The 25,151-nt window shown below is 52.7% G+C and overlaps 3 protein-coding genes across 3 annotated transcripts; 1 reads left to right on the forward strand and 2 right to left on the reverse strand.

Annotated features, from left to right (window-relative positions):
• Positions 1–1,661: 1,661 nt before the first annotated feature.
• Positions 1,662–4,082, reverse strand: LOC34622762 (chaperone protein DnaJ). Its single transcript, XM_026334857.1, has 7 exons — positions 3,992–4,082; positions 3,061–3,873; positions 2,655–2,803; positions 2,448–2,539; positions 2,168–2,276; positions 1,894–2,037; positions 1,662–1,745 (listed from the first exon to the last, which is right to left on the reverse strand). The coding sequence occupies exons 1-7, from the start codon at positions 4,080–4,082 to the stop codon at positions 1,662–1,664; spliced, it is 1,482 nt and encodes a 493-aa protein (XP_026190642.1).
• Positions 4,083–11,664: 7,582 nt separating this feature from the next.
• LOC34622763 lies at positions 11,665–15,550 on the reverse strand. Its single transcript, XM_026334858.1, has 3 exons — positions 15,184–15,550; positions 12,793–13,096; positions 11,665–12,568 (listed from the first exon to the last, which is right to left on the reverse strand). The coding sequence occupies exons 1-3, from the start codon at positions 15,548–15,550 to the stop codon at positions 11,665–11,667; spliced, it is 1,575 nt and encodes a 524-aa protein (XP_026190643.1).
• A 195-nt stretch (positions 15,551–15,745) lies between these two features.
• Positions 15,746–24,946, forward strand: LOC113146701. Its single transcript, XM_026334859.1, has 13 exons — positions 15,746–15,874; positions 16,264–16,398; positions 16,759–17,130; positions 17,263–17,682; positions 18,015–18,633; positions 19,147–19,331; positions 19,407–21,284; positions 21,468–22,153; positions 22,217–23,125; positions 23,462–24,070; positions 24,175–24,320; positions 24,424–24,532; positions 24,775–24,946. Exons 1-13 carry the CDS (start codon positions 15,746–15,748, stop codon positions 24,944–24,946), a joined length of 6,369 nt encoding a protein of 2,122 aa, XP_026190644.1.
• The last annotated feature ends 205 nt before the right edge of the window (positions 24,947–25,151 follow it).

The raw sequence follows: 25,151 nt of genomic DNA on the forward strand, positions 1-25,151 counted from the left end.
AGGAGGGGAAAGGCGGCCAATAAGCGCCCTTCCTGCGGCACCAGCCCTCTCTGTCCAGGTCACAGACTGCTTTTCCGAAGTAGACTAGGGAGTAGTGATCCAGGCAAGCCCAGAAAAGAAGTTCGGCAATAAGATGCAGCCCAAAAGAAAAACTTTGCCTCTTCGAGCGTGATAAAAAATAAAGATCACGCCATAATTGGTTGAAACCTTTCACACAGGCTCCAAGAGCTACAGTTTTTCTCACATAAAGTGAACACCTGCGCGCCTCCACATACCTCTGCGTGTTCCATTACAGCTGAAACGAGTGCCAGAGGCGCCACCCGTGGCCATGCATGTTTCCGCTGAAGACTAAGATACCGTCCATGTAGACAGAAATCGCAGTTAGGCGGCACTGCGACTGCGTCAAGAGCTGCTTTCAGCGTAGCTGGAGCAGGGCGCTAAGCACAAACACTTAAAATGACTAGAGACTCTGCAAGCCCCTAGTTTATCAGACACCTTAACCCAGAGAGAAATCAGTGCTAGTGCATTTATATCTGTATCGTAAAGTAATTAGAACAATCTTCGACTTTGATAATTGTGTGGAAGGATGTCATGCGGCTGTCATAATTTCTCGCTGTTTCACATCGGCCACCTAGAAAACGAAATGGAGTTAAGCTATGGGCAACGTTGAAAATGAGGAAGCAAGCAAACATACAGCTTTTTTGATAACTGCTAAAAACGTGGCAGGACGCTCACTGGGCCAATGGGGAGCTGATTACCTCGAAGTATCAACTTGAATTGCCCTTACTAATGCACCTGGATGCCATCACTGATCATATCAGTCTTGAGTGTTGACTTCGCATAGAGTTGCGCTCTCCTGAGACACTGAACTCTGTCTATTGGCCGAAAGTATTGATATTGGTGCTGGGTTCTTGCTTGCAGACTGGCAGCAGACGAACCAGTGAGCATGAAAGCACGGGAGGAGTGATTACACCCAAGGGTTCCTTAATAGAATACTTCTGATTATTTGGAGAAATACAAAGAATGTTTCATAAGCGATATACGCTTTGCATACGCTTAGAAAGTATAAGGACAGTATTACGTTTGGGATCTCTATTGCACCTGCGTGCACTCGGCCCGCACTAGAGATTTTACTACCCCGTCACCTTGAGGAGGCTTAGGAAACCACTGGAAGGCATCATCAAGCGTCATGCCACCAGTGTGTTCCCCTTTGCTGTACAATGCATTGAAGCAGCCATTTACAGATGTGAGAAAGGTTTATGGAATTATGAGTAATCTCTTCGATACTATTTTTACCCTTGACACCCTACCCTCGAGTCCCTCTGCCCCTGAATGCTCATTGCTCCCTTTTCACGCTATGACATGCAGTGCTGCTGCATTAGGTGGCAACCGGCGAGCTGAATCCAGCAGAGTAAAGAACAGTAGCATTCGACATAGCTCTAATTAAGTAGGCAATATGAAGAAACCGAGAAAGACGTACATCAGAAGGTGCCTCAACCTCTGGCTTCTAATGCACACGTCGCTGTGTCAGCTAAATGGTAACTTGCATTAGTTGCATAAGAAGCTGCTGTGTGCCACTACTTTTGCGAAACAGGGGTTTTCCGCTGCTACTTCTGCAGAGCGCCTCTATTACTTGTTGAAGACAGGCCTTCCTCATTCCTTCACGTTCCAGGCTTTTTCCGTGCCTCTCTTAGCTGCTTTAATAGTTGGCTTTCTTCAGGAGTAATCTTTTCTGGTAGGGATACCTGAGAGATACGGATGCGCAGCAAGCAGCAATAGGAAGAAACATATTCTCCTGTAGCACATCTACCAGCAAAGCTCTGCCATTTGTGAAAAATCGGACGTTTCAGAACGCGCGCATTACAGATAATTGGTAATAGAGTGCTGGCTCACTCTTAATGTTACTACATGATCCCCACGAATTCCGTGAGGGTTCCCAGGAACCTTAGCGCCTCTTCCCTTCAGAATAAGCTTCTGAGACGGCTGCCAGTTAGGCGGGATCGTTAGTTCCGCCTCTCCGTCGATCGTTTTCACCATCTGAGAAGCAAATGAGGGCCAAGAAAAGGAAGCTTCGCGAAAATCCTTTGCAACTGGCGCACTGCCGCCTTGATGAAGCCCCCCCTAAGGCAGCAGCATCGGTGGAGCAAATCGTGCCGTTGCGGCCTACGATTTTGGATCCTAGCGCAGCATCAGCAATGCCGATTGATTCCTCGCTGTGCACATCCGCCCCCTTTCTGGTGAAGTGGCTATGTTGCTCGACGCGCACAGTTATGTACCTGGAGAAGGTAGGGGCACACGATTTGCGCTAGAATAAGAGACTGAATGTACTTTCCTGGCAGTCTGGAAGCCGTGGCACAGAATTTCCTACAAAAAAGCAGCGTCCCCTCTAGATTTGCTGGTCTGGCTCGATTCAAGTGCGGCTGCACAGCAGCCCTCGAAAAACTCACAAATCTCCACGTGGCCCTCCGTTCTCTCCTGCACTTCCCTGGCCTTCAACGCGCAACAGCGCACCGTCGGCAACTCCAGCCGGAATGCCAACCTGCGCAGCACCCACAAATAAGGTCCAGAAAGGCGGCCGATCAGTATGTATACGTGCGGGGATAGCGGCTTTGGAAGGTTTGGCAGAGGTGTATACTGGCTGTACACCTGCTGACCTGCAGGGTGGTTTTGCACGGCTGTCTCCCGTGGCCCCCACAGTTGCCACATCGAGGAGGGGGATGGTGGCCTATTCCTCCGCAAGCTGGACAGCTGATGGAGGTGGAGACAACGCCGTAGGAAGAGCGTCTTGTCTGAGGAAAGAAGCGCATCCAGCAGCATCCCATGTCTCAGCGATGGAAGCAGCAGCAACGACACCAGTGAAAACGGTGGTATCAGGGTCACTCACTAGCAGGGAGCCGCTGGAGTGCCAAGATCCTAGCGTAGCAGGATCATTCTTGGAATATATATATATATATGTATATGTATATATATATAGGGTCTGTGTTGATGCCTTGGGTTAAATGCGGGCCGTAAATAGTGACGTTTATTCGCACGTGAACAGCAGATCCATGACCGAGCTCACCTCCGTCTTCATCCCCCTGCCATCGCATGCTTTGCAAGGAGCGGGCTTTCTGCGGCCTGTGCCTCCCGTGCCTGTGCATGCTTCGCATGCCTCTAGCCGGTTGACTGTGATGGGAATCGACGGGGCCCCCTCCAGGGCAGCTGCAACAAATCCCAAGGTGACTTGAGCCTCCACATCAGACCCCTGCTTCGGAGTTTGCTCAATCCGACGGGCTTTAGCTCTTGTGAGCAAAGAGCTGCCGCCGAGGAGGCCATCCCCGAAGAGCTCTGAGAACAACTCCAATGGTCGTCGCGGTACAGCCTCAGCTGTGGCGTCGTCAGACGTGGCCTTCGATTCCGAAGTGTTCTGTTTTTTCTCATCGTTGGAGCGAGTATGCGCAACTGAACTGTCCGGGAGTTGGTCTAGCAAAGCCGATAGAGAGGCGGGCAAGACGTTGTCTCTGGAATAAGCAGCGCGCTGCTGTGCATCCTGCAACACTGTCACGGTATCACGTAAAAGAGATGAAAGGAGGGGATCTGGGGGAACCGAATCTCCGCTAGAAAGCTGCCGCAGTCGCTGCTGCAGCTCCTTGGCTCGAACAGCAATGGCCGAACCGGACGACTCAGGTGCAATGCCCATTAGCCGGTATAAGTCAATCCTTGCATGCTTCTGGTTTTGTTGCGGTGTCGGCTGCTGCTCATTTGATGAGCCTGGAGAAACCTTTCGACGGCCAAAGAAGGAGGAGAACGACTCGAGGGCACTGTTACACGCCACAGACTTCCGACCTCCTGGGATTCCGTTCGAGGCCTCTTGGCCGAAGAAAGCACCCACATCTGCAAGACGATGAGAAAGAGGGAGGTTCGAAAGCCGTTCAAATGGGGCGATATAGAAAGTAGAGACTTGAATAAACTGTATCTCCAATGAAGTCAGAAGCAGTGTAAAGGCAATTGCATAGCGAGTCGAGGACCTCAGCAGGATCGCCATCGCTGAGAGACCACTGCAGAAAGGTTTTTCCAGTCGCAAGCCTCAAGCTCTCGGGCATTCAGTCTTATGAAAGCGCCATATGGCCTCTTTTAGGTGGAGTTCTGCGCCGAAACGAGGCCTGGTGTAAGGGAACAGCGAGTCTCCCACGCACGCCAAATGACAATTAGCACACAGGACCGATCGCATTCACATAGAATCATTGCAGCAAAATCAGAGCGAACAAAATATTACACCACTTAGACGCTGGGAAATTGAAACTGAGTGGCGGAACTCTACGTGACCGGTTTGAGTAACTTTAAATACAAAATCTCTTCCTCTCGCGGACCCCACTGCACCCACTATCACAAAATGCAGAATTAGAGCAATAACAAACTTGCTAATTAGATTTGGAGGGCTTCTTGTTGAGCCTGAAGGGATGAAGAGAGGTCCCCACACGTCGGCACCGACGTGTCTGACAGTTTCACTTTCAGCTCACACACAGAAGAATACATATGCGATAATTCATTATCGTTTCTGAGACTACTTGTGAATTTTAGAGCATGAAATCCAACGACTGAGCTAGTTTAAAAAGCCACCAGAGGAGTAGTGAGGGTAACGCCCTGTAGCCTTCTGAGGGGCAAGACATGACAAACGGCCGCTAATGAAGCGTGGTGAGAAGTTTTGAGTGATCGCAATACTAATCTCCCTCAAGCCATTTATGGTGCTTTTTGGGTACTGCTTGCAAACCTTCATAGGCGCAAACTAGTGCCCAGTTCAGGGTAGGGCTGCCCCTAGTCCGTTAGCCAGTGTACAAAATCGCATGGTTGCTAAGGCAAACACGCTGTGACTAGCTGTAGGTATCGTGTCTATGGGTATTTAGTGCTGAAGCATATTTTTCTGAAGGACCTTCTTTAAGTGCATGGTAGCCCCGTATAATGTTGTGCCTATCACGCCAGCAACGCCTAGCCACATTCTTTCAAGCTAGTTATATTTCAGCAGTAACTAGCTGATAACCGATTTTCTCGCATAATAATTTGATGCAGATTAATGCTAGTTCAATTGAGTATAAGTGAACACTGTAGCTTTCGCATGCTGTGCTACCCAGGCACGTGTACCAAACAAGGTGTATTCCGTAGGGAGATACTTCACTCCAGACTCCTTTCAAACAGAAAGCTATGACTGTTCATGCAAAAATGCTTTTTTCCTTGTACGCGCACCTCAGTGCAGCGGGCAAAGCAATACTTGAAATCGTTCTACCACGCTGGTGCCAAGTCCTAGTGAGGAGTTAACACACTGAGTCGTCTAACAGGATCTCTTGTCTCTTGCATATGACTTCTACATCAATACAAGAATGCGAAGAGGTGTTGCGTGCACGGCGCTGGTTGTTCGCTCCGTCCAAGTAGCTGTGAATGCTCCGAATGCCTACAGGGTGCAGCTAGGGGGGCTACAGTTATTTTTTTCCCCCTTCGTGAGGACTCTGAAGGGATGGGGGAGGGGATGAAGGATATTTCCCTACGCACAGCTTTCTCTTCTTTTTTAAGGGTCTAGAGCTAGATGTTTACCTGGAGAGCACAGATGGAGCGTTGGAGTTGGTAGCAGTGCATCGTTCAGTGCAGCTCTTTCCTGCACTTCCACTAGCTGTTAATAAGGTAAAATGCCAGTTTCCCCTTTAAAATTCCTGGCTTTATTAAATGCATATGTTGATTCAATAAAATGATTCTTTTTTGAGCTGTCCGCTGGCGCTCGAAAGATATGCTCGCACCCTGTCTCTTTAAGCAGGCCGAGACCGCCCTGCAAACTGACGTGAATGCACTCAACACATAATGCTTAGCGTCCGCAGACTCGGTGTGCCCCTCCTCTTGGTACCAGTGATCAAAGACTTGACAAGGCGGTTGGGGGCGTCTCTCGCTCTGCACCATCCGCTGAGGTACAAATGCTTCTTGCGAATTTGTCTATTGGAGTGGTGGCTCTATTCATGCAGAAGAAGTCGTCTCCCTGTAAAGGAATGCTACATTTGGAGCCTTCATTCACACACTGAATCATTGGTTCATTTCAAAATAAGCTCAACAGCAAGCTTTTGAATAAACCAAAGACTCTGAAGCAGATAAATTAATCGAAACCTCAGTGTGATATTTAAAAATAAAAGCTTTTGCAAAACCCAGACGCTACAACGTACACGAACGGTGTAAAGCTTTATAAAAGAATGTTTTTGTCTTTCCGCATGCCCCTGCCCGCGTTTCCCAGAGTTCCTGACACGAAGTAAGAGGCGCAGCTACAGTGCGTACCCGGGTTCTCTAAGCGCTCGCAGCACTGAACGCTACTTGCACAAAAGCGCACACGGAAGAACACTGCTAATGTACAGGTGTCATCAAGACAAACCGTTAGGTCACCAGTGCTGGGCACTGCATTTGCATTGTTATCAAATCCATGCAGGTCCAGAGTAGTTAGGCCTCAGGTGACCTCTCTGTATGAGTGTACACAATAGCTTCTTGTATTTGTGGCTACACCCGTCAATGAGGAGTATCGGGTCTCCTCCTACTGCTGCTTCTGCTAAGCTGACAGGGGAGGATCTCTTCTGACAGCATCAGTAGAAGCAGTTCGCTTGCGCAAGCGAGCGCGCTATGTTGAGTATTCTACACTACAGGCACTGTAGCCTGTTAGCTGTCCACACGGCAAATGCAGGCCTTAGCGATACGGATGTAATCGTGAAGTTTACATCTTCTCACTTTTTACTGTGATTGAGGCTTTCATACAACAGTTTTATGGCGACGCCGGGTTTCTAGTGAGTTCCCAGGATGCTAACAGGATACCAATAAAGAATCAACCTCAGCTATGGGTATGACAGCTCGTGGCTCCTTGTGCTGGAGCCCTATCGATACCTCAGGTCCCTCCTTCCTTGTGCTGTATACTGTCATTGATGGCATTTACCATGCGAAGGGGACTACTTGGCAGTTTCAATAGATACAGGAGCATATCTAGCTTCATGTTACGAATACATTAATTTAACTGATGAATTTTGCTCAGCTGCACTAAAAAAACACAAGTTACTCAAGGTGTGTAAACGCAACGTGGAGCAGGACGAGCAAATCTTAAGCGCATTTTACTACACGTTATGTTTTGATAAGAATTTTCGCAGATATTACGACATGGTGTGGCTATTCGCATACGACCTATGTTGGAGCCTATACTTTACTTAATGCCATAGGAGTTTTCATCCTGTGCTTGTGCTCTTGCTGCTGCACACAGCTGGTGTGAGTGCTCGGAGTGACTGAAGGGAAAAGCAACGTATGCCGTAGCGGACAGCCTCCCCACCTGCCCGAGCACTCCAAGCTGAAGACCGAAAAAGGGGAAGTTCATTGGAGGTATATTAGGGAGTTTCGGCACGTGCCATTTTCGGATTGGGGCAGAGCTTTTGTGTGTGGACACCCTAGATAAAGCGCCATAGAACGAGTAGAATCACGCGTGGGGTGCTGAGCTTAATTGCAAGGTTGTGAGTACTGAGCTCTCCGACAAGCGTTAAGCACTATTTAAATGCTGCCATGAATTACACTGTATTAGAGAGTATCTATATGGGATGTAAGTTCAAGGAAGGCAGCATCGCCCAACGGCCAGCTCCATAGTGGCTCGATCCTGCACTGCGTTCACGCTTGCCTATTGCCACATTCTACGACTTAAGCTGCAAGCACCAACCAATTCTTCGAGCCCTTTGCATAAAACGTGCAGGGGCTACTTTGGAGTTAAGGCACTCTCGGAGCTCTTATAGCATAAGGATTTCCGTTAAAACATGCGGAAGCAGTGTACTAAAGGACAGTGGTAGCTGGACCAGGAACACCTGATGGCGCTGCACTGAACTCTTGGCGTTTGATGTTAAGGAAGTGTCGTTAAATAAAAGTTCAAACAATTTCAAGCTAGGCATAATCGAAGCCTGAACTCGCATGATGGCCTGAAACGATATGAAGGTCGTTTTATTAGAAGGCACGCTTTTATCGTCAGTAAAGTAGTTCATTCTTTTTTTCGATGCCTTCGTAAACTTCAGCCCTTAACTTTTGCGTGTGATGGCATCTATGACAGTCTCGCACATCGGCAAGGCGCCTCTTTCTCTAGCGCGTGAAGATGAACTTGGAGAGCCTTGATGACCAGGCAAAATAGAATACCATATTTTCCACAATATCACAACTATTTTTCAGTCATGCAGAAGTTTTTCTGTTTGGGGCAATGTCAAAGCATTGTTTGCCATCAGCCGATGGTCAGGCTTTATTGTGTCAACACGCTGTGTAATTCTACAATTCATTACAAACACATTTGCTATTGTAACCTCTGTCAAGTGCACTTTGTCTATATTTCAGGACAGAATGATTAGTGCAGCTGCTACGCTGATTCGCCTAGCTTCTATACAATTAATGAAACGTGATACACAGGCTGTGCCACCTCCAGAACGGTCATATAAGTCATTGGGGTGGTGATAATCTTGCTAGGTTGATTGAAACGTTGCGCAAACGGAAGATACAACCTCTGATCTGTGTATTAGTGCGAGATTCCGCTTACATACTGCAGATATGGGCCGAACAGCGAGGCTGAGCTTTTCAGATCAAGCATGGCCAGCTAACACTGCCCACGTTCCAGAGGTCATGACCACTATGTTGGCATCAACTGGCCTCTTGCGTACCACCGTTGTTCAGTCTGTCGCCCGAAGTTGTGCAATTGCCGGGGGCGATGTTTCCATAAAGGCAGCGCAGCATATTAGGCAAGCAGGATTCCCAATGATTGAGAAGGCAGCTACCAGCATGCTTAACGGAGCCATCGTAACAGCCCCATGAGCCCACACAGGGCTCAGAGCAGGACTGCTTGATTCAACACTTTCAACAAGACAATATGAAGACATCCCAGGTCTTCCTGATCCACCATCAGTGCTCTGCGCTGTGACGAGACATTCGTCTGCATAAACGAAGGCGACCGTGAAATAAAGTATCGCAATGGTGAGATTTAGGAATCCTGGAGAAGACATTCTCATGGGACGGCGGCCCAAGTGCGTGGAAGTCCACATAGAGAAGCGCACCAGCGTATGGAGGTAATCACTCTCTCTCTCTCTCACTGAATCTCCCCAAGGCTGTTCCTACCAGTCATATAGCTCGTTTATAGCATGAAATCACTACATGGCTGGCTGGATGGCAGCCCTCCAATGCAACCAAAACTACCGTTTGGCTAGAGCTCTTCATATGACTGAGCAGCAACATGGTCCCGCTACCTCCTGAGATTTCAACGCTATAGCTATTGCATAGACGTCCTTGAGTTTGCAGCTTTAGCGGCATAACTATCAAGCAATAGGCAAAGTAAATTTTGCTTTGCTTGTACAGACGATGGTGCCAGCAATGCAGGACCAACGGTGGCCTGGCATCATGCAGCGCAACTATCAAAAACACGGCAGCCTCGCCGTTTGCAAATAATCTGACTCCAGGGGACTATACAAGAGAGCCACAGATAAAGACGCAGGTGATTCCTACATCTGGTAGACCAACTCGAAAACCTGGGCGACGACGTGCCTAATTAAGGGAGGCTATTTAGAGATAGTAAACAAGCACTGAAATAGGGGAAGTTTGACTCCTTGGCGAATCGTCAGAAACAAACCTATAGGGCATATCCGACATTGGTATTGCATGTATGTATAAATAAGAGAGCACCTAAGGTGATTTGTGGTTTGAGCGACTGAGTGAAGTTCAGTTGAATTCACATTAGCGGTAACATCACCCTTGTTATACTTCGGCTTACAATACCCGAACACAACGGTACAATGAGAATAGCAGGGCCACTGTAGAAAAATCGAAGCCACTACTAGCAGGGCCAGCTTTAAGTAAAAAAACATGGCATTCGGTACTTCACAGAAGGCTTCTGGCAGTACATTGGCAAAACCTTTTTCTAGAGCATCCTGTCACACAGTCCCCTCATTCGAGATGAAACAGTTTTTCTCTTAAACTATTTGGAACCTAAAATACGAATAAGGTTTCCCGGTGACGTACATCGCAGCTTGCAGTGCTCTTTGTGGGTGCTGTTTACAAATAACCTGCAAACAGCATACTTTTAAGGAGTTGTACGGGTTAGCCATGAAGCGCTTTGCGCTTATTGAAAGCGCAAGTCCTCATGATATGTTCCGTCTGTCGTTACCTGTGCCATTAGCATCGGATTCTGGTTAATTTGATGACCCTCTGCTTCATCAGGGTTAGTATACTCAATGTATACTGTCCTTAAAACTGCGTCAATAAGTAATATCTTATGAGTCAGAGGTGTTTAGCATGGCCACGGCGTCAGCTGCGAAAATCGCTCCAATCATTGCACTTGCTCTGAATGGAGAGTCCGTGAAGCTTCCAGATATGCATCACAAGATCAAACTGGATGATGGTAATTGCTTTAGAAAAAGACATTTAACTGGCGAGAAAAGCGGCTGGAATAACGAAACTTACGTACGTTAGGTGCTTTTTGAGGCAAGACACCCTATGGCGGAACTCAAGCAAACTAAAAATGGAACCGTAGCTTATCGCATTTATACACTGGCTGAACGCACCGGAGAACTCCCACTGCAGGAGAGGTGGCTTTGCAGACAACCTGATTGGCCACACAGCCTACTTAGTAGACACCACTCTATGCCGTACACACATGGCTGCAGATCTACACAATGGTAAGCATTCAACCATCAGAGTGATTATTTCGGTACGCTCTGAAAGCTCATAAGGCTGTCAACACTTAGAGCCATTTTGTGCTGCATGACCACACGATGTGTGTAGCTTCCTAAGTGTACCAATTTGTTCCTCAAACGAGCCTTCAGATAGTAATTGGGCCTATATCAAGCAATTGAAATGAAATGAGCTAGGTAGCTTTTTCTAGTAAAAAATCCGCAATAGGAAATGGCTGCTGCATTGCCACCAGGTTCGAATGGCCCATCTCTTGCCTAGGCGTCGAACGTCACGTGTTTGAACGAGTCCCAGGGGGCAAGAAGTCAGCAAAGATCCGAGCCTGGGTGTAAGCACTTCCCCCAGTTCGCATGCCTCTAGAACTTGTGCGAATGACACAAATAAAAAAGTTCATTGTCCTGCCTGCTTCTCCCTGACGTATGTCACCGGAGGCGCGTGTAAGAGCGACTATTTACGCAGCTCCTGATATGAAGCTTCTTATGTGACTGGTACCGATCTGGCTGTAGGCGAGGAGTGTATTTTCTCGAATCATGACTCCATAAAAAAAAGTACAGCTTCATGAAGTGTTGGAAATCAAACGGAAGATTTTGCACGTTCTTTGGAACCTAGGCACTTACTTGGCTAAGCCTGCATAATGCCCGACCCTGCTTCTAGGCCGTTGTTGCATACTTTGCGAGTAACCAGCCTACGTGGCGTCAAAACGTTGCACGAGCCAACTTTAGGAGGCCTAGCGATTCGCATGTTTTCTAGGATGTTTCCAAAGAAAAGCTTGAATGGGGTTTTAGAGAAAAGTTTGATCAGATGGTTGATAACGGAAAAGCCGGGATGAATTGGATTACCTAGCCTTTCAGTGTCGAGCCGCGCCACAAGGACGGCTACGAAGAAGTTGAGCACGCTAATGCCAAAGCGCTGCCCCTTTTCCCCCGTTTCCCAGAGCACGCACTGGGTGTAGCGTCCAGCGCATATCACAAGACATTCCTAAAACGTAGCGGCGGGAGTCGTTTTGTAGGGAGTGCGAGGCCTGTAAATGGAATATCTTACTGTCACACGTTCGTTCAATTGCATGTCTGCATCCTTTGCGGGAACATCGCCGCCTTCCGCACCTTCTGCTGGCGGCCGAATGTACAAGTTGGTGACGTCGAAAGCGTCCTCGAGCCGGTCCTGAGGGTTGAATGGAGACACGAAAATCCTTCCGTCGACAGCACATGCACCAGCGCTTGGACCGCCACGTGTCTGCAACTGTGTCAAAGCAGCTGAGGGGAAGGCCACGATATGGGGAGTGTTGTCTCCGTCAAACATGAGTGGCTTTAGGCGGCCGCAGTCCAGGGGGATACGTGGACTGGCACCTCTGGGGAAAAGCGTGCGCTGCCTGAGCAAGGCGCGGCAGATTTGTTGCAGGCCGTCTTCCGCCGAACTCTCGGAGGCACGGGATCGTAGAGCATCCCCCGCAATCTCAGCCAAGGGATCGGCAGAACTGACGAGGAGATGCGTGTCGTTGACTTGTATCAGGCATGGATTGCCGAGGCAGTGTACAGTGTTGGGAAGCAGCTGCTGGAGATGTTGTTCCGCTGCTGCGAGATAGGGGGGTTGTGGAATCGGCTCAGGGTTCATGGCGTCTCTGCAGCTGGGAATGATGACAACACGCGTTCGAAGACCTTGAACAGCTGCTGAGAGGCGGCGAAAGAATTCCGCATACGCCAGTGAAAACTCAGGTGTCTGAAGGAGGGGGGCGCAGCGGCGGGCAGAAGGGTCTTTCGCATTGCTTCCAGAAGCCGTTGCTGGCTGCTGGAGGTTCAGCCAGGAGATAATCGGGCCAAAAAGAATTACCACGTGAGGCAGCAGCTCCCGAATTGCCGACAAGAGGCCGTTGAGAGCATTCCGGCTGCGGAGACAGCAGCATGCATGTGGAGAGGAAACTCGAGGAACCAACGTCATGAACTAGTTGCGCAGGAGAGAGAGAGACACACTCACATACGGCGCTCGAATCGGCTAGCTTTGCGGAGCCAGCCATAAGGGCCCTCTTAGCCCTGAGGCTTTCTCAATTCGGCTAAGCCTCTGTTTGCGATCTTCAAGGAGGTACGAGCTAGAGGAAAATGTGTGGCATACCGCAGCATCCAACCACCGTTGACCACAGGCACCAGAAAGGAGCAGCTCGCCATCATGATGTGCACGTTCTGCTTCTTGTAAGAGCTGCCTACATCGATGCTCTGCTCCTGTTGTTGTTGGTGCTGCTGCTGCTGCTGCAGTACAGACGACCGCCGCCTCACAGCCCCCAGTGTATCGAGAATGAGGAAGTCAGGATTCTGCGGCATCAGGGAGATAGCCTGCACCGGCCAAGGTACAGGTACACCGCAATGGAGGGCAGAGACGAGCAGCTGATGGCCGTAGCCGTCCTGAAGCAGCATGCGCACTTTGCAGGAGCACAGGAGATGAATGAGATGTGTGTGTATATATTTTTATAGATATGTATATGTGGAATTGCGCATGAACATGGAGTCAACGAATACGCGAATTCAGACGCACAAACCGCCATAACAGCTTCGGCATAAAACGTGCTGAAAAAACTGCAACACGCGCATTCTACTCGGCTCCTGCTTCGATGTTATGTACAGCAGCATTCCCGGAGGCACTTAGCCAGTAATCGCAAGTGCTGCTGCAACACGAGGACATCTCAGGTGCTCAGCATGCAGCACCTCACGAGCATCAGCTACAAGAGCAGCACCACAGTCTGACCAACTTGCCTGCTGCAAGCGGCCTCGTACGGCCAGGACCATTCCAGGGAAAAGAACGGTATCGGGTGCTGGTGTCTGCCTTTTCACACGCGATATTTGCCACTGCTGCAGCTGCAATTGCTGCAGCTGCAGTGCCTCCTGGAGATGCAGCAGCTGGAGAGGAGCGCTGCCATCGAAGGGCTCGAGCACCGCACTTGACCAACACAGCTTTCGGCCTCCCTCCGCTGCCAGCCTCCCCACCACAACCACCTCGCCCTGCAACACAAACACCACCACCTCCTGGATGTTTGCCAAAGAACTTGCAGCCTGCTTTCTTCGCACCAAAAGGAGGTTTCTCCTCGAAATCAGTCCACGGGCAGGAGCAATATGGGGCTAGCCTCTAGACAGTTACTCATTGGACTGCGCCATAAAAACTAGCGTCATGCATGTTTTTGTATGTGTATGTATTTGTATGTGTCTGTATTTGTATGTGTCTGTATTTGTAGGAGTATGCGTATGTATTCTATGTATGTGTATGTATTTGTTTGTATTTGTATGTGTATGTATTTGTGTGCGTATGTATTTGTATGTGTCTGTATTTGTATGTGTCTGTATTTGTATGAGTATGCGTATGTATTCTATGTATGTGTATGTATGTATCTCTCTGTGTGTATGTGTACATTGGCGATCGAGGTTTCCTGTTTGACTGGACTCGCCGAAGATTCCTCGGCGTCTTCTTCGCTCTTTAAGCCCCCCATTCGACGCCGCATGCGGCCCTTGAATTGTTGCACCCTGCACTGCTGCCAGCGCCAGTGCGCCTGCACACTGTCCGACATGCTGGAGGGGCTGAGAGCTGAGGAGACTGAGGAGGCAGAGGAGGAGTCAGCAGAGGCTCCGGAGGTGATGGCACTTCCCTCTAGGCCTACTGCAATCATTACCTGTGGGGATACGACAAGGCACAGGGAGCGAAACGGACATCGCTGCACACACACTCTCTGCGGAAGACAGGTAGAATGAAGTGCAGGAAGTGCACTCATGGAGGCCTTAAAGGAAAATTCTGGCGAAATTCGGCGGCAGAGGAGCTCTAGAAGCGCTATCAAAGATCAAGATACACATTGCAAAAAGGCGCTCGGCAGCGACAGAGGAGGCTAGATACACGGTGCAAAGGAAAGGGGGGAGAGGGGGAAATAGGGAAAAGAGGTGCTGAGGATGTATTGCACTTTGGAGGCGGAAAGCCGTGTGCGTGACTGCTGATTCCACTGCAATATGAGAATCGAGAGGGAATTTTCAGGGGGAGCATACGGGAAGAAACAAGCAGAGCCTTTAAAGAGAGAGACTTTAGCAGCTTTTCAATCAGCACCGGTAGGGAAGATGTGTAACAAGGCGGCGCAACCACACGGACCTGGTCCTTGTTGGTGCACCGATTGCCATCTGTGAAACCCTCTGAAGGGCCAAAAAGTATTTGCCTCTCCTCTGCAACACAGGCAGAACAGACACACACCTTCTATGAACAATGATGCACTTACACCCCAGCCTGTGCGCGTGCATTCCATTTGTGCTACACAGACCGTGAGAGCGACACTATGCATCCAATGGCCCAGCATACATATATATATATCTATAGATATATAGATGTATACATAGATATACCGATATACAGATACGGTAGGAAGATAGAGTGCGGTTTTTCCGCAGTTTCCACAACAAAGCACTGAAGGCACAAAATGAGGCATTGTGTTGGGTGTTTCTGTGTGTGTGCTCAGAGGGCTGAAGCCTGTCAGGTTGCCCTCACCTACAAAGTCCTTTAGTTCAGTAAATGGCTTATGCGCCAGCACCTGTGGAATAATGCCGTTAAGGAGCAAGGGGGAGGAGCCTTCGGAGCTGTTTTCGATAGGCACAGTCTGGCCTGTTGCTGCCGCTTCCAGCAGCTGCTGTAGCCGTTGCAAGGCCTTTTCCTGCTGCACCTCGGAGAGCTCACCAGCGCGGGCATGATTGGACGCAGTCTCTGCCAACGTATTGCCAAGGAAGTGCCATACTGCACGCGTATCAGGCGGTACAAGCTCCAGGACGCTGCTGCTGCTACCTGGGGTTAGCAGCTCCTGCAGCTGCATGAATACACCGGCTCGATCCAAAAGAGGTTCTTCTGTGTTCATTTTTTACCCTCAGAAAGCGAAGCGAGGAAAGGAAGGACGCTTACATGCGCCCGCGCGAGGGGGGCATGGAAGGGGGGAAGAAGAGTACTCGGAGCAGCTGTCGAAGACTCCTGTCTTGTTCCCTGCCGACAAACTCTATGAAATTCCACTCTCCGGAGGCCTCCTAGCTAATACACAGGCAGCTGGCACGCCGGAATGGGCGTCAAGGCTTCTATCCCATGGAGCGCACCCAGCGGATTTCCTGCCAGACTCGAAAAGACTCGTGCCGCAAAAAACGCAGTTTGTCGGCGTGCTGGAGCCATAAGGCCGTCTCGACAGAGAGCCGTAAGAAGGCACACCACTTCTGCCTCGTCAAGTTTTCGAAACGTGGGGGTGGGAGTGCAGAATTTGCGGTCTTCTACTCAGGGACCCCGTGTTACTTGGGGGTTCCAAAGGTTCTGAAGGGGAGGGAGCAGCCACCCCCTGCGTAGAGAGTCGATAATATGTGCCTAAAAGGGTGCCTTATGAGCAAAGTTGCAGCTTTACTGGCATACAGAAGCAACGAGCTGCAGGTGTTTCAAAAACCAACATGCTTTGGAAGCCCGCAGCAACGGAAGCAGTCGCCTCCAGCCGTCGAAGCCGCGGGAGGGTGGGTGTTACTGGGGTGGGGTCGCTGTTCCTGCGACTCAAGCATTTCTCAGGATACTGCATTTCTCCGCCGTTATAAATTCAAGATATTTGCTGAAACAAACACTACAGACGTGTCGAGCAGCACCGCTGCACCGCAATTCACAAAGCCGTCCATGGCTCCCGCGCCTCCTCTCCTCTGGGCACCACCTGCGAAGTCCACAGGCGCGCAGAGTTTAGGGGCCATAGGGGGCCCTCCGTAGAGCCTCTGCGAAAGATTTGACTTCAGGACTTCCAGCCAGCGCGTTCACAATGGTCATGTGCTGAGGTGCAGCACGCGGTGCGATCGAACGGCGAAGGGAGTTTTCCCAGAAGCCGACATCCACGGCTCTTCAGTTTTTCGCCGGAACCAAAACGTCCTTCAGCCGCTTCTATCGGCCCCTTTCTTCGATCATAACGCCGCAGCAGGCGCCTACGCTATGGGAGAGACACGAGGGAAGGGGGGCCCTCCGGCTCGCCAGGAGAAGACTCGCTTCTCCTGTTAGCTTCTCGGCACCAGACGTCACAGGCGGGTACTTTTGGCGGTTTCCCCCCCATAAAAGTCACGGGAAAGCGTCGCAGTATTTTCCCTCCTCGGAGCAAGCGCACCAAGGAGGGGTCCAGCAGCTCTACCTGGTCTTGCTTGGAAGGAATGGGCAGGTTGGGGGGGGGAGGGGGGGCCTTTTCAAGTCCAGTGCACACACACCATGCCTCTCAGCACCAGGCCGCCGCCTTCGGCAGTAGCTGAGGCAGCGACTTTCGCTGCTGCAGTGGCGCTTGAGATCCACAAGCTCCCGCAGCGTCGTGTGGCCTTCGCAACTGGTAGCATGCATTCAGAAGCTGCAGAGGCTCAAGCATCAAAGACAACACCGCACACCGTACAGCAAAGCGACCAGTCGGGGCTTCTAGAGAGGAGATTGCAGCTCTGTAACACAGCAGATATATGCCTCCTGCAAGGCACTGCGTGGGTTGCCGCCGATGCGCTGTGCACCGCATCTCTGCTGCCGCTGCTTCGCTGCATCTCTGCTGCTGCTGCTAAGGCTTTCGCAAGTAATATCCTGGCGGAGTTTGAACCTTCGCTGACACTGCCCTCCTCTTGTGTCTGCTGTCTTGCCCTTTGCTGCAGCGCAGCGCTGGCCTCCTCAGAGCTGCAACAGCCACACCTTGTGCTGCAGCTATGCCAATCACTTCCTCAAGATCTCCTATGTGACTTTCCCCCCTCTCTGCTGCTTCTGCTGCACGAGTGGCAGCAGAAACAGCAGCAGCAACAGCAGCAACAGGGAGGGACAGAGTGTACTTCTTTGCTAGTGGCCTTAGCTACTGCACTTAGAAAACGGTGCGGGGTAGCTGATGGGCTGCTGCCTTCAAACTCTCCTTCCGAGTCAGCAGCAGAAATAACCGCACGGCAAGCAGCAGCAAGTGCAGCTGCTGATTTTGCCGTGGCTGCTTTGGAAGCTCAAACCACAATATTGATTAGACTGCGAGAGGTATGCATCAAAGGGGGGGAGGGTGGGGGAAGATGGAGCATGCTGCGGCCTCTATCGGTGCTGTTGTTTCTGGTGCTGTTGTTGCTCTTGCTGTCGTTGTTGCTCTTGCTGTCGTTGTTGCTCTTGCTGCTGCTCCGCTTCTGCAGTTGCCCGTGTCGAGGGTTTCTATTTGCTTATCCGTGTCTCTTGTTGATCGTGGTGCATGGTAATTTGTACATTGTGTAGCACTTTTCGAGAAGCTGCCTGTGCTTCTGCTTCTGTAGCTGCCTGTGCTGCTGCTGCTGTAATTCTTCTGTAAAATAAATTCTCCTTTGCATGCACCTCTGCTTCAGGCTCTGTTGGAGCCGTTCTTGGGGGTCCGTCAATCCTCGCATTGCTCGAGTTTTGCAGTTCAAGAAGCAGCGCGAAGGGCCGCCGGTTTGTTGCGTTTCGGCACTTTAGCTAAGGAGGCGGCTGCGGAGGAGGAGATCCAAGAGCTTGTGCAGCAGCTCCGAGGAAGGGCAAGCCGATGTAGCTGCCTTAGAGTGTCTTCTGGAGGCTGCAGCCTGCTGTCAGCTGTCCTTGATGCGGCTCTGCAGGCACGCGTGCTGCTGCTGCATCCCCAAATTATGCCGTTGGTTGTTGAGCTAACAGCGGCAGCAGCTGATGTCTCGGCACTTTTTCATTATAGCAGCAGCGAAATCAGCACCAAAGCTGCTGCTGATGCTGATTTTGCTGCTGCTTTCTCCCCGCTGTCCAACGAGCAGCTTCTGTCTGCAGGCCGTCAGCTGCGTGCAGCAGCGCTGCAGCTCTTCCCGCCTGCATGCTTTGTTCTGCAACAGGAGCAGGAGGATGCGCTTCTAGGAAGCTTTCCTCCACTGCTCGAGGCTCCAAAGGCAAACAATAGTGGCATGCCGTCGACATTTCCCTCTCCGCGGCTGCTGGGAGGGTCTATGACAGACCGTCAAGACGGTGGGGAGCTTCAGAGTTCTACGCCTTCGTTCCTAAGGACTGCTGTCGTAATTTTTCGTGATTTTAGCTGCCGCTAGAAGTGTGTATGTGTATGTATGTGTATGTGCTTGTGTATGTGTGTATGTATGTGTATGTGCTTGTGTATGTGTGTATGTGTGTATGTGCTTGTGTATGTGTATGTGTGTATGTGCTTGTGTATGTGTGTATGTGCTTGTGTATGTATGTGTATGTGTGTATGTGCTTGTGTATGTGTGTATGTGTGTATGTGTATGTGTGTGTGTATGTGTATATGTGTGTGTGTGTATGTGCTTGTGTATGTGTGTGTGTGTATGTGCTTGTGTATGTGTGTATGTGTATATGTGTATATATATATGTGTATATGTATATATATATATATTATATATATATGTGTATGTGTCTATATATATATGTATGTGTGTATGCCATTCGGCAAATAAGGAAATTCATTGGCGCGCTTCCGCGTTCTTGCGTGTGTGTCTTGCTGCCCCTCAGCGTGGCTCGACCTGCTGCAACAGCTGCTCCTGCTTCTGCCTAAGGGACGCTCGCGGCTTCGATGGCTAGTGGCAGTCAATCTGGATGGACTGCTGCTGCACTTGTTGCTGCAGTCGCCTCTGCCCCTCTCCCGCCCGCTGCTACTGCCAGTGCTGCTAGATGCATGCGGAGCGCAGGAGGAGCTGCAGCAAGAGCTGCAGCAGGAGTTGCAACAAAGGCTGCCTCTGACACAGCAGCAACAGCAGCAACAAGAGCTGCAGCAAGAGCAGCAGCAAAGGGTTCCACTAGAGAGGATGGCATATGTGGCTGCGGCTGCGGGGGCACTGGCAGACGGTTTGCGTATGGCCGCTGCACTCAACTGTTTGCAAGTGCTTACAGACAGTGGAAGCTTGTGTTTTGATGCGGCTTCTTTGCCACCTTCTGGGAACTTCTCCTCTTCTAAATCTCTCCGTCTGCACAGTCCTGGCAGCGAGGAGCTTCCGCAGGTTTGCTTATTTAAACACATGGCAGAAACGCTTGGCTCCAAGCGGATGCTCAGGACCGCTGAAGACGCTTCGGCTGAAGTGCTGCAGCTGCTGCTGCTGCTGGAAGATCTGCCCGACGGTGCTGCGGTGTCTGACGGTGACAGCCGCAGCAGGATGCGCATCACGCAGCTCCAGGATTCCTTACTTGCGCTTATTCAGCATACCACAGCCCTTGCAGCAGCAGCAACAGCGCCGCATGCAACAGACGCGCCGCATGCAACAGCGGCATCCGAAAGGGCAGGCACCAGTCCAGCAGCTGGGGAGATTTCTCCTGTGTCGTGCAGCAGCTGCTGCGAAGTTGGCAGACACGTCTTTGGCGCTTTGTTGCTTTTGGCATGCCCGCGACAGGGGGTTGCTGAGCGTGTGTGCTCTCTGCTGTGCAGCAAGGGCTCCAGACGGCTGTTTTTGCTTCTGCAGCCAGACTGCTTTGCAGAGGCACTGACTCTCCTGGGGGAAATTCCTCGCCGCTTCGTGCGCAACGCTGCACTTTTGCTGCTCCAGCAGCCGCCACGGGTGCAGCAGCAGCCGTCTCACGTCGCAGCCGCTTGCCTCATGGATGCCTACGAGCCATCTGTGTTCGAAGAGAGCAGCCGCAAGCTTCAGCGGGAAGGAGGGCAAGTAGGTCCTCTGCTGCATCAGCTGCCTTGGCACAAGCTTCTGCTGCAGCAGCGGCTGTTCTCAGTGTCGCAGCAGCAGCGACAGGATGCTGCTGCTGCTCTGCGCGCGATGCTGCAACTGCCACCTTCGCCGAATGCTGACCCAGTAGGCAAGGCGCTGACTCTTTGGCAACAGATAAGCCGCGAAGACGAGCTGAAACTCAGAATTCAGGGGCTTAAGTGGGAGGAAGAGGAGGTGCGCCTCCTTTGTGCAGCAGCAGCAAACAGCCGACTGTGCTCCTCCACCCGCGTGCAGTCGTTGCACACCCTCCAGGTGTATGTACACTCCAGCGTCGCGGAGGCGAGGCCTTTTCTGCGGCGTCTCTGCAGTAGCCTCCTCCTTAGCCGCGCAGGGCTCCCCAGCGCTGTTGCTGCAGCACCTCCTCTTCCTCCTGCTGCAGCAGCATCGTGGGAATCGGCAGACAGCCCCTTCTTACTCTCGCTGCTGCAGTGCTTGCTGCACGCGTCGCAGCGGAGTCTGCAGCAAGCTCCGTTGATCGCCGCAGTAGCTCGCGTGCTGGCACTGCCGCTGCTGCTGCTTCCCCCAGGCGAGGCCGTGTTGCACTCAGTGATTGCGGTGTACAGACAGCTCCTGGGGGATGCGTTGCTTCTGCAGTGTCTGTGTGGGGAAGCCAGCGCCTCCTGCAGCTGCCTGCAGCTGCAGGCACTGCTGCTCTTCCATCCCCAGCAGTCTCTCCTGCTCCCCCACCGCGTGTGCTCCCTAGGTTCGCAGCTCGAAGGGGTCTTGTCTGGGGAGACCCTTCCGCCTCAGGAAGCCTCTTGCTTGCTGCTGCCAGCGTGGCTGTCGCTGCGCCTGGACCTGCCGCTCCCCTGCAGAGTTATCAGTGCACCCACTGCAGCTCAGGAAGCGTGGGAGTGCCGCAGGCACGACGCTGCCTTCCTCGTGACACGCCACCTCGCAGAAGCGCCTGCCGCCGCTCTAGAGGCAGCAGCAGCTGCAGCGGGAGCAGCAGCTGCCTTTCTAGGACCGTCTCCCGAGCCTCGCAGCCAGGCAGCGGCTGGAGAGAAGGCAGCCTTGCGGAGGCGTGCAGCAGCAGCAACACCCCCGACGGCAGCTTCAGGAGCAGCACGCAGCTCAGCTGCCTGCCTCGACCGCTTTTCCCCCTTGACAGCGGCGGAGTATCTCGTGCTGAGCTCACCCTCCGACATGAGCTGCCTAACCGCCGTGGCTGCTGGGCAAACAGCTCTCACGCGGCAAGCAGCCCACCGACTTCTGCTCCCTGCCTACCCTGAGCTGGGAGAGCTCCTCAGTATTCTCTGCTCGCCACCGTTGCCAGCCTTGCGGCAGTCTCGCGCCAAGAGCGCCTCTCCGCTTCTCCCCCTTCTTCCTTCCCTCGCCCCCCCCCCAGAAGCGGCAGCGGCCTCCTCGAGCCTTCCAAGCGACTTCGAGACGTATGCGGAGGCGCTGCAGTGCTGCAGGAAGATTGTCACTGCGCTGCAGCTGCCCCGAGACGCCACACTGACGGCGTGCTGCCTTCTCGAGAGGAGACAAGACAGGCAGGCATGCATGCAACTGCCGACGCCACACACAGCAGACTGCCACTGCTATAAGGCGCTTTCAACTTCCGTAGAAGCCGGGTTCTGCGCGCTTGCTGTGGCCGTCAGACGCTACGTCTACCCGTTCCTGCAGATGCTCGCGCAACAGACGGCAGAAAGAACGCTTGAGGCTCAAGAAGCAGAAGAAGCAGGAGGAATCGCAGCTCCAGTAAGGACCGGGGATTTCCGCAGAGACATCGATCTCCTGTTGCTAGGCACGCAACTGTTGTCAGAACTACTTCCGCTTGCTGCAGCCGTTGCGCTGCCGCCGCCTCGTGAAAATGGCAACAACAACACCAACAACAACACCAACAATATCAGCAACAACAACAGCAACAACATCAACACCAACAACAGTAGCAGTAGTAGCAGTAGTGCGCGAGGTGCTTCACAACAGTGCTGCTGCTGCTGCAGTGGATGGCTCGCTCTGTCCGACGTCTCGCAATTCTGTGGCAGTCTCCTTGGGGTGTCTACTCACCTTCCGCTGCTGCGGCGTGCAGCTCTGAAGTTCGCTGCTTTGACGCTGCGGCATTCTCTTCCTCCACTCACCAGCAGCGGCAGCAATAGCAGCACTAGCACTAGCAGCAGCAAGCTGTTTCTCAGTGAGCCGGCAGACGAGCTCTGGACGCTGCATCCAGCGGCTCCCTTCAGCTGCTTTGGGGGCACCCACAGCAGCGTGCTGCTGCAGCTGCAGCTGCAGCAACTGCTGCACCTCCATTCTCACTTGTTCACAGAAGGCTTGGCTCCGCTGCAAGAGCAGCAGCCTCTCGCTGACGCCCTCATGGCCTTACGCGCATGCGTGAGGCACAATGCATTTGCTGGCGTTGCTGCCGCGGCAGCTGAGGCTGCTGCAGACTGCGGGGGAGGGCTAAGCACCTCTGCGTGCGTCAGGTTTGAGCAGCAGCAGGAGCAGCCTCAAGAAGAGCAACAAGTGCAGCTGCTTGAGACGCAGGCGACTCTGCTCCTCGGGTATCTTGACAGCCCTCACCCTGAGGTTCGACTGGCCGCATGGCGGTGTCTCGAGAGCTGCCTTCGCTCTGCCGACAGTCTGCTGCAGCGTCTCCAGCAGCGGCAGTCTTCTGGATCGGGGAGACAGCTGCTGATGCGGCTGTACAGCTGCATTAGTCGCGCTGCGTGCGACCGCGTTCTGGAGAGGGAGGGTCTACTCCCCGGAGGCTTCTGCAGCAGCTGCCCCAGCAGCCTCGCAGAGCAGGCGGATGCGCTTGCCTGTCTCTCCACTCTGCGCAGCAGTTTCAGCAGCAGTGCCAGTGGCAGCAGCAGCAGTTTCAACAGCAGTACCAGTGGCAGCAGCAGCAGTTTCAGCAGCGGCTTCAGCAGCCTTGCAGCAGCAGCAGGAGGCGTCTCCTCCCCCAGCGAAGCTCCCCCCGACACTGCAGCAGGGGCTGCTGCTGCTGCTGCTGCCCTTGATGCTTGGGTGTCAAGCGACGCGTTTGTTTGCTCTACTTTGGCGCGCTTTATCATGAGCTGCAGCCACTGCGGCGGCAGCTTGAGAAGCATCCCTTGCGGCGCGACTCGCAGCGCATGTAGTGGCGGCGACAGCTGCTGCTGCTGCACCAGCAGCAGCAGCCACCAAGGGATGGACGCTGCGACTGCCCTCAAGGGATTGACGGCCGCTTTGGATTTGACGTGCTTCGCTGCTAAGACGCACGCAACCCCCATCCTCCGACGCTTGCAGCAGCAGATGCCGCAAGCCGCCGACTCCAACGCAGACACGCGCAATGCAGCGACGGCAGACACACTCTGCAGAGGGAACAGGTCGAGCACTTTCTTGATAGGCCTCGTCGATGCTGTACGGCCTCAAAGATTGCGCATGAAAACGCCGAGCACAGACACCGCAGCAGCAAACGAAGAAGCAAACCAAGCCGCAGCTGCAGCAGTCGCTGCTGTAGGAACAAAAGGCGCTCCTGAGGCATTCGCAGAAGCAGCAGCCAAAGTTGCCTTTTTGTACCTCCCGTCTCCTCCTCCAAGCCTCGCCGAAATCGCCAAGTGCTGTCGGGCCTTACGAGTCTTGCTGGATATTGGGGAAGCCACAAACGCAATTAGCTTGTGCTTAGGAAGCAGCAGCAACAGCACGATCCACGCTGGGGGGGCAGGAGGGGGCAATCTTTGCTGCAGCGTTAGTGCCTCCTCGCCTGCAGCCATAGCGCCATCAGAGCGTCCTTTCGCGCTCTTTCGGAATCTCGAAGAACTTGTGAAGGCAACAGCAAGTTTAGTGCTTGCCCAACCCAGACTTCCAACGGGCAGCGTGCTTATCCCCTACCCCAGCGCAGATTTCTTCACGACGAGAGAACAAGGCACAGCCGAAGCCGTGCAGGAAGTGCTGCTTCTCCTGTTGAGGCTTTTTGCGACGCTCCACCCACAAACTGCGCGGCGTGCTGCTCAGCAGCTGCCTGGAGAGACGTCAGTGCTGTCCGCAGTAATCCGCGAGCAGCAGCAGCTGAAGCAGCAGCAGCAGCAGAGGAAGCAGCAGCAGCACCAACACCCCTCCCATGCCGCTTTCGACGAAGCCCTCCTGCAAGCCCTGCAAGGAAAAGCTCCCAATACCAGTACAACAGCAGCAGCTACAGCAGCAGCCGCTGCAGAGATGCAAAAAGGCGCTCAGTCCTTGTGGACGGCTCCGTGCCTCTGGTTGCTGATTGTCTCTTGCCTGCAGGTCAGCTTCCCTTGCGCATGCGCAACAAGCCCTCAAAGCGCGAAAAAAGCCTCTCAACCGTGTCTCTACTGCGCGTTCCGCATCTGCTTTCCACGGCTGTGTGCTGCTGCTGCGCAGGCTTCACATCCCGTGGGAAACAGCCCAGTACTGCCAGCCGCGCTGCCACGCGAAGCTGCAACTCTCGCAATTTGTTTGCTGCTCCGCTCGTACGAGACAGCTGCGCAGCGCCTTTTCCCGCACGAGCAGCAGACAAGCCTTCAGGCGAGGATCGCGAAGCCTTCACATCCCCTGCTGGGGACCAACCCCTCGCTGCTGCTGCCCCCTTTACTACCCCCGCTACCCCCCAGCCATCTCAGCCTGTACTGCAAAAAAGACGGCCGACTGTCTAACAACAGCCAGCAACTGCTGTTGCCTACGGATCCGCAAATGGCGCAGGGCCTCTTCTCCGCAGCTGCGTCACTACTCCTGCAGCAGCTGCGCTGCCGCAGCCTCGCTGCTGCCTGCGCGGTGTCTGTACACCCGCGGAGGGGACCCCACGAGGAGGCGCGCTTGAGACGCAACAGTGCAGCTGCAGCCTGTGGCAGTCCACGTGGC

The sequence above is a fragment of the Cyclospora cayetanensis genome, unplaced genomic scaffold (genome assembly GCF_002999335.1).
Source record: "Cyclospora cayetanensis isolate NF1_C8 unplaced genomic scaffold, CcayRef3 CcayRef3_contig_51, whole genome shotgun sequence".
Taxonomy (NCBI): domain Eukaryota; phylum Apicomplexa; class Conoidasida; order Eucoccidiorida; family Eimeriidae; genus Cyclospora; species Cyclospora cayetanensis.

Coding starts and splice junctions, on each gene's coding strand:
- LOC34622762 (XM_026334857.1), bottom strand. CDS start 4,082: ATGCCCGAGAGCTTGAGGCTTGCGACTGGAAAAACCTTTCTGCAGTGG. Junction 2,804..3,060: donor CAGGGGGATGAAGACGGAGG/TGAGCTCGGTCA, acceptor GCTGCTGGATGC/GCTTCTTTCCTCAGACAAGA. Junction 2,038..2,167: donor CTGCGCTAGGATCCAAAATC/GTAGGCCGCAAC, acceptor TTTGCTTCTCAG/ATGGTGAAAACGATCGACGG.
- LOC34622763 (XM_026334858.1), bottom strand. CDS start 15,550: ATGAACACAGAAGAACCTCTTTTGGATCGAGCCGGTGTATTCATGCAG. Junction 13,097..15,183: donor AAAGGACTTTGTAGGTGAGG/GCAACCTGACAG, acceptor GCTCCTGCAAAG/TGCGCATGCTGCTTCAGGAC. Junction 12,569..12,792: donor AACGGTGGTTGGATGCTGCG/GTATGCCACACA, acceptor CTGTCTCCGCAG/CCGGAATGCTCTCAACGGCC.
- LOC113146701 (XM_026334859.1), top strand. CDS start 15,746: ATGGGCGTCAAGGCTTCTATCCCATGGAGCGCACCCAGCGGATTTCCT. Junction 16,399..16,758: donor CAGGCGCGCAGAGTTTAGGG/GCCATAGGGGGC, acceptor CCCCCATAAAAG/TCACGGGAAAGCGTCGCAGT. Junction 23,126..23,461: donor CTTGCCTGTCTCTCCACTCT/GCGCAGCAGTTT, acceptor CTGCTGCACCAG/CAGCAGCAGCCACCAAGGGA.